Here is an 8,308-nt window from a genome sequence, read left to right on the forward strand (position 1 = left end):
TACCTGAGACAATGTAGAATTCCGGTTCATCAGACCCTTGGTTCTTTTAAATCCAGGATCCCCTTCTGCTATTACATCCATTGTCTTTTTCCCAATGAATTCTAAGGCATCCAAACCCCCACTGATCACACTCTTTCCCTAGGAAACACATGCAATAATTACATTCAGTTACATTCAGTAATTAAATTCATTACAGTAATACTGAAAAAAGACATATTCATGTTTTGATTATATAAAATAGTGGCTTACAACACTAAGCAATGGCAAGAATGTGGAGCAATTAAAACAATCATCCACTGCTTTTAGGACTATAAACAGGTTCAAACACTCCGGAGAACTGTATGTCAGTATCCACTACCACTAACCACATGAATATCCTTATGAACCAACTCTATACATGGTTGCATACAGAGGCTCATCAAAAGATATACAAAATGTTCATGGCATTCCTAGTTGTAAAAGCTAAAAAGTGGAAACAACCCCAGTACTCACCAACCATGGAATAAATAAATGTTACATAGTCATATAATGGAATATGGCAAAGAAAATGGAATATACCACACACACTACACAAAGAGAAATCATACAAACATAATGTTGAGTAAAAGCCAAACACAACAAGGTACCTTACTGTATGATTCCATTTATGTCAAGTTTAAAAGTAGGCAAAATTAATCTATGATGGTAGAAGTCAGGATTGTGGTTATTTTGATGGGCAAAAGGAAGAAGCGGATGGCTGGAAGAGGGCAAAGGTGGAAAACCTATGATGTAACATCATGTTTGAATTTTAGTCTGAGTGTGTTCACACTATAAAAATTCAAACTGAATACTTATAACTTCACTTTTCTGTATATATGTTTTACTTCAAGAAATTAAAATTAAGTAGTACTAGTTATCTATTCTCATTAAGACAGACATTATGTTTCCTATAAAATCCTTTAAAAATGTTTCTAATCATCTATAGTTACGCAATTATGGGGAAAAATATTTTGTAAAGTAGGGACATTTTCTAGGCCACCAAACTCAGAATTCATATTCCATAAATTATTATGTACATTGCCTCTCTGTTACTCTTCATTTTCTGCTCTCTACTTCTTTAAAGAACGTTTTCAAGGAGCTCTCACTCTTCCACTAAGGTCAAAGTGATCTATCCAGCAATTTGGACTCCCATAATAGTAATCAGTCGTCATGGCTTTTCAAGAAAAAAAGGAAGAGATAAAACAAAAAACACTATATTCACAGAGGTGTACAGTCCACCATGCATTTTACTCACTGTGGTCTGAACAGCAGTAGAGATGGTTGAGAATACACCAAATGGCCCAGTCAATGGGAAGGAGTTTGCATTCTCTTTGGCATTTGTCTCTCCTACAGGAGGAAAGGGATGTGTAAACATGAAGGAATGGTCCGTAAATAGTACTGCTTTATCAGCATCTATGTGAAATATTAGAAACTAGACCCTGCTTCCAATACACAGGGTAACCTTAGCCCTTTTTGTTTTATTATTTTAAACTATTTACCCAAAACATAGCTTTTTTCATTTTCATTTCAAAAATGAAATCCAGTTGTTTGAACAAACTACTGATATCTGTAACAATACATTTTATACTGTATGTTTCCATGTATGTGATCTTCTGTCAAATTTAAGTCAAATTTAAGCAGAAAATAGATTAACAGTTGCCAAAAACTGAGAGTAAGTGATGGGAGTGACCTCAGAGGGGCATGAGGAGTCTTTCGGGGGGTGATAAAAATATTGTTGTATTTTGATTATCAATACACATATAGGATATATTCTATACTGTATAATCACAATGGACCGTGATTCTACTGTGTAAACAAGACTGTATGCTCGTTGAAACACATGAACTGTACATAAAAAGAATAAGCATTACTGTATATAAATTATATATTTACATATATATTACATTCAATTATATATACAAATTATAAAATCAATAAATCTGACTTTTTAAAATATGGCCTATTTGAAATTTTATCCCAGAAAATTGTGCTTATTGGAGAAAAAAATAAGACGATCAAAGAGAAACAAGAGTGAGAGACAATAAAGCCCCTAAGTGATAGAGAAAGCAAAATCAGGGCCTGAAAAGTTTCCTGTTTTCTGGTCCCAGGCCACCTTGATTCCTGGTTATAATTCTGTCTTCTGTGGCTTAAGTAAGAGCACACTGATCAAAGCAGGTATCTAAATTAAATTTTGGGATGCCTGGTAGCTCAGTGGGTTAACCTCTGTTTTCGGCTCAGGTCATGATCTCAGGGTCCTAAGATGGAGCCCTGTGTCGGGCTCTCTGCTCAGCGGGGAGCCTGCTTCCCCCCTCTCTCTGCCTACTTCTTGGCCTACTTATGATCTCTCTCGCTCTCTGTCAAATAAATAAATAAATAAGAAAAGAAAAAAAATTAAATTAAATTAAATTCCATCTTATAAAAATCCAAACACACACAAAAAATAAACCCCCAAAACTAAACATATTAGAATATTTTTTCGTGTCACAATGGAGTCAAATTTAGTTAATTTTTCTTGGGTTGTTACTCATTTGCACCAAACACAACGCTAGGAGATTGTTATATTCTACATTCATGGCCTTATTTAATGTTTGTAACAGTATTTTGACATAGATCATCCCACTTCATAGATGACTAAAGTGGCTAAAGGACACAGACCTCTGTTAGTCAAAGATTCCAAATTCCTTTCTCACCAGTGCCATGATGCCCTGAATATCAGACACTCATTAAATATATACTGAAAAATGAGCTGAACTGTTCCATTTTGACCCAAAATTCTAGATCTTAATGTTTCCACATACTGACCTGCTGCATACTGGACTTCGGTTGAAATTTCACTGGGACTAGGAATTCCAAGAGAAGTCTCTGCCTTCTCAATAACATTTGAAATACCTTGTCCTGATGAGAAAAATGGTTACATTTTTACATTTGAATATTACTATTAGCCACCTAAACTGAAGAAACAAACCAAAACAATCCTGTAGATTTTTAAAATCACTATGGTTACAGACATGTTATTCTGACCATACATACCTAATGTTTGGGAGTGTAATCTTACCAAAAAATAAAACAAACAAACAAAAAAACACAATAAACTTGCTTTACCACCAAACAATAGTTTTATATTAACAATTTCTCATTTTCTCGTTAATGAGAAACTCTAATGAGAAATGCTAATGAGAAAATGCTGCAAACTCCAGGTATACTATAAATCAGTCCATCATTCCTAATGAATTCTCAAACTATAAAGCCCTTAAGTAAACATGGAAGAATTATTAACAAAGTCATTTTTAACACAGATGTGTAGCAACATCCACACAAAAATTAATAAAATGACAAATGATCTTACCTACTGTGGCTACAGTAGCTGAGGCTGAAGAAAGTAAGGACTTGCCCCAGCTGCCCCAATATCCCCATCCAGTCTGAGGTACATCTTTGGAAACAGTCTCCTATTATTCCCCGTAGGTAGAAAAACAAAAGGCAACAGAAAAGGGGAAAAGTAGAGAGTAAGAGAGTGTACAGACAAGGTATCTTAATTATTAGCCCCAAGTACAGGTGAAGAAATACATATCATTAAGCTAAAGAATTGTATTGCTTGACTGACATATGTTATGTCACCTGTATTTAAGTACCATATAGCAAAGGCGACTACTCATAAAGTCATTTATGAAACTGAGAAAATTTTTTACAGCTTTTAAAGGAAACAAATAGATACAATCTTAAATTGGTTTTGGTTCCAAATGCCTTTTAACCTTAACTTTTAATCCCAGTGTTTTAACAGATACTCTACTTTGCCTACAGCCTGTGATGCCTCAACAGGGAGAACTTCTGAAGTCTCAAGGTCACTGGAAGGTTTGGACTCTGGTCTTTTCCGAGTGATAGCTAAAGGTTCTGATTTATTCTCTGGCTTGGCACTTTGGTCAACAGACTCAGAATTCTTGACTGGCTCACAGTTCCCATCTTCAAGAGTGGAGGTTGCTTCAGTTATCACTGGAGTCTCAGTATCATCTTTCTCTGACATGATTAGATCATTGCCTGTAAAATAAAAGTCAAAGAAAAAAATTAATCTTATAGGCTTTTTTGGTGGAGGTTATTTGTTAAAGCTTTTTGAGATTATCCTAGAGTCACATGCAGGTGTAAGAAATACAGACAGATCTGTGTATCTTCCACCCAGGTTCCTCCAAGGGCAATGACCACTGTAACCACTGTGTAATATGACAACCAGGAAATAGATACAACCCATTAGCCTCTTCAGATTTCATTAGTTTTACAGGTGCTCAGGTGTGGGTATTTAGCTCTATGAAATTTTATCATACGTATAGATTTGTGTGACCATCACCACACTCAGGAGACAGAAGAGTTCAATCAGAAGGATCCCTTGTGTTGTCCTTTTTCAGCCGTATCTCCCCACCCACCTCCCACTACCACCACACAGCAATCTGCTCTCCATCTCCATGCAAGATGTTATGTAAATGGATTCATACAATATGTAACCTTTTGAGATCAACTGTTTTCACTCAGCATAAGTGCCTCAAGATCCATCCAAGTTGTTTTATCAATAGTTTCTTCCCTTTTTTGCTGAGCGGTAGCCCTTGGTATGGATGGATTTGTTTTACCACTTACACACTGAAGGACATCTCGGCTATTCCCAGTTTGGAACTATTACAAATAAAATGGCTATGAACATTAATTTATGGGTTTTTGTTGAAACATAAGCTTTCATTTCTCTGAAATAAATGACCAAGAGTGCAGCTTCTGGATCATGTTAAGTACTTAGCCAGTTTTGAAGAACTGCTACCCTTTCCATTTTACATCACCATCAGTGAAGTATGAGTGATCAAGTTTCTCAGCATTCTCACCACCATTTGGTGGTTCTTTTTTGAGTGATTCTGTAATAATCTCACTGTGGCTTTAAACTGTATTTTTATAATGGCTTTTGATATATAACATCTTCTCATGTGCTTGCCACCTGTATATCCCTTTCAGTGAAATACCTATTTGAATCTTTTGCTCATTTTCTTTGTTTTTTTTTCTTCTGTTTTGAGAGCTCTTTATAAATTCTAGATTCAAGTCCTTTGTCAGATACATGGTTTGCAAACATTTTATCCCAGCCTATAGCTTATCTTTTCATCTTCTTAACAGAGCAAAAGTTTTTCAGTTCAATGAGGTCCAATTTATCAATTTTTCCTTTTATTGACTTATTAAAAAATCTTAGTCATTACTTTTATCTCAATTTATAAATTAAATTTTAAAATTTAAGCTATCAGATAGAATCTAAATCAAACCAGCTTTTGAGTAGCAACGCTAACCAATTCAGTCCCTTCCGTAAGTACAGCTCTTTAGCAATTAAAGCCAAGACATCACTGTTGTTTTTACAAGACGCAGATGCTGGTTTCTAAGACAACCAAGTAGAGGAGAAATAAAGATAACCAGAGGAGAAATAAATGCATATATACCAAAGACTCAGGTATATATAAGCATGTATTTTATCCCGATATTTACCAAGTGCAGTATTAGACCCAATCCAAGCCATCAAATGTTTCCAGTGTACAGAAGAGAAAGACATATTAAGAACTAAGTCAGCTAAAAAAAAAAGGAACTAAGGCAGCTCAACAGGTGCACTGAGGTAGCTCAGTCAGTTAAGCATCTGACTCTTGATGTCCACTCAGGTCATATCTCAGGGTTGTGAGACCAAGCCCCGAGTCAGATTCCATGCTGGGTATGGAACCTGCTTAAGATTCTCTTTCTCCCACCCCTGCCTCTGCCTCTCCCCCTCCTTCTCTCCCTCTCAAAACAAAAACAAAAGGCACCTTTGAAATAGCATTATAAGTGAGGTATATATAAAATGCTAAAAGAACAGAAAAGAAGTCTGCTGGAATCAGAGAATAGGATTCACGCACAAAGTATCTGAAATAGCAAAAAAATAATGGCCATAAACTGAGAATGTGACTGCTAAATCCAGCCTTTAAATGTTATTTGGCCTGCACAGTGTTCAAACTTTTATATCATTTGCTAACATTTAAAAATCAGACTTCAAGGGAGACTGGATGGCTCAGTCGGTTGAGCAACTGCCTTCAGCTCAGGTCATGATCTCAGAATCCTGGGATCAAGCACCACATCTGGCTCCCTGCTCCGTGGAAGTCTGCTTCTCCTTCTCCCTCTACCCCTCTCTCCACTCATGCTTTCTCAGTCTCTCTCTCTCAAATAAATAAAATCCTGAAAAAAAAGTTTTTTTAAATATCAGACTTCATACATAAATACAGACTTTCAACTTCTCTAGTAAAATTGAAATATCTGGTAACACTGGGCCCACTTTTAACATGGTAATAATCAGCTCAAACCAAAGAGTTGCTGGGCCTTTTTAGACAGGATAATGTTCTCTAGTTCTCTGTAATCTCCACCTAAACCTACGTGGCTCATTTGTTACCTGATCAGCCCAAGTATACATGTGAGCTTGCAACACCTACCTTGAAGGGCACTTGGGATTTTGGCAGGAGAAGGTGCCAATGAGAAAATTCAAAAGTGTGGAAACGACACATGGGAAGAAGTGTGAATGGAATGGACAGACATGGAATATCGACAAATAACAGTAGTTAATATAGCAGGGAGAATGATGAAAAGCCATAAGCCTAGAAAGATAGATTTACACAGCACCATGGAGCCCAGATCATATGGGTATATGACATACATACATTATACATTACCAAAACACACAGAAAAAAATTCAGATGAAACTACCCACACATATACACACCAACTTTGAAATATTCATTCATTTGCAAACATTTTTTGAATACCTACTATGTACCCAAGTTTTGGAGATTAAAAATAAATTTATGACAATTTCTGCCCCATTTACTCCAAGAACCTAAGAGAAAAGACTACACATTTCTTGTGTAAAGTTCAATCAATGTTTTCTGTGGCTAAATAAATATGTACTCTTTTTACACTATCATTTCACTTTCCTTATATGCTCTTCCTAAATTACTACATAATAATATATATTTTATAAGTAGTATACTATATACAGCAGTCCCCCTTATCTAAGGTTTCAGGTACATGTGGTCATCCACAGTCTGGAAGCAAATGATCCTCTTTCTGAGGTGTTGTCAGAAGGTCAACAGCAGCCTAATGCTACATCACAGTGTCTATATCATTCACCTCATCGGCATTTTATCATCTCACATCTTGGAAAATATCACCCATAAATAAGGGGTAACTACTGTGTAATATATATAATATACATATTCCATAAATAACTAATATGATTTTATAAAAGACTGGAAGGGCATATTCCAAAATATTAAGCACTGCGTCTATTCCTTCATTTGTGCACCAAAGATTAAATGAGCATCTAGAATGCGCTAGACATTAGGGTAGGTGGAAAGGTGGTAGCTGTTCCTATTATCATCACCGTCACTTTCATTATTATAATGGCTGTTCTCAACGGATTCATTCTCTAACAGGAAAAGCAACAACAAAAAAGGAATAAATTTCAGGTATACGGAATCGCAGTATTTAAGGTTTTTGTAAGTTTTCCAAGTATCCTGTAGTGAGTGTATGTTATTTTCGTTGGAGTGGGAAGACTCCAGGAACGGACACAAAATTAAACGGCTGAGTCCTGTTTCTTAAAAATAAAAACGCACACATTTATATGTACATATACCCCCTCCCCCATTTTCCTTGGGAACTTCCAGCCACACAGTTACCAAAATGCAGGGGGTTTAGTGTAGCAGCTAAGTACACGGGCTCCGGAATCGGACTTTCTTCCAACTTTTCCTGACGGCCGTAACTGCGAGGAAGTCGGTTCCCCTAGCTGCTTCCCCGCTTCCTCAACTGTAACACGGGGCTAGCACGCCCGCCTGGCAGGGCTCCTACAAGGATTCCAGCACCTGAGGTACGCGAGGGGCTGGGAACGGAGGCTGGCACACAGCCTCCAAGAGGTAACAGGGGCTTTAGGACGGAGGAGGTGGTCGTGTCATTACTGTCGTTATTAGTACGGCTCTAGGCGAACAAACAGGCGCTCTCACTTCTTTCCACATACAAGACCAGGTCTCAAACGGGACACTAGAGGTCAGGAAGAGCTCCCAACTTCTCCAACGCTGACAACTAGAATTCCTCACACAAACGTAACGCTTCAATAACCAAAGCGCTTTCCAGCCTCCACGTCCAGCCGGGAGTTGTCAGCCGCCCAGCCCTAGACGGCCTCCTCCTCCTCCCCAGCCTCCTGGACCCGCAGGCCCCGAGTCCCGAGCCCCCGCACCTCCCCAGCCTCCTCGCAGGCAGCCCCGCA

The 8,308-nt window shown here is 37.6% G+C and overlaps 1 protein-coding gene across 3 annotated transcripts in view; it reads right to left on the minus strand.

Moving 5' to 3' along the window:
- Positions 1 to 8,308, minus strand: part of FAM114A2 (family with sequence similarity 114 member A2) — a 34,490-nt gene that overhangs the window by 26,092 nt on the left and 90 nt on the right. For 2 of the 3 annotated variants that reach the window (XM_059417207.1, XM_059417208.1), the window contains exons 2-6: positions 3,806 to 4,050; positions 3,365 to 3,464; positions 2,821 to 2,913; positions 1,274 to 1,365; positions 4 to 138 (exon numbers count right to left, since the gene is read on the minus strand). In XM_059417207.1, the coding sequence (XP_059273190.1) occupies positions 4 to 138; positions 1,274 to 1,365; positions 2,821 to 2,913; positions 3,365 to 3,464; positions 3,806 to 4,036 (651 nt within the window). In that variant the 5' untranslated portion in view covers positions 4,037 to 4,050. Of the gene's footprint in view, positions 1 to 3; positions 139 to 1,273; positions 1,366 to 2,820; positions 2,914 to 3,364; positions 3,465 to 3,805; positions 4,051 to 7,724; positions 8,294 to 8,308 lie in introns of those variants that run through there. The other variant, XM_059417209.1, reaches the window with a different exon arrangement.

This window comes from Mustela nigripes, chromosome 12 (assembly GCF_022355385.1).
Source record: "Mustela nigripes isolate SB6536 chromosome 12, MUSNIG.SB6536, whole genome shotgun sequence".
NCBI lineage: Eukaryota > Metazoa > Chordata > Mammalia > Carnivora > Mustelidae > Mustela > Mustela nigripes.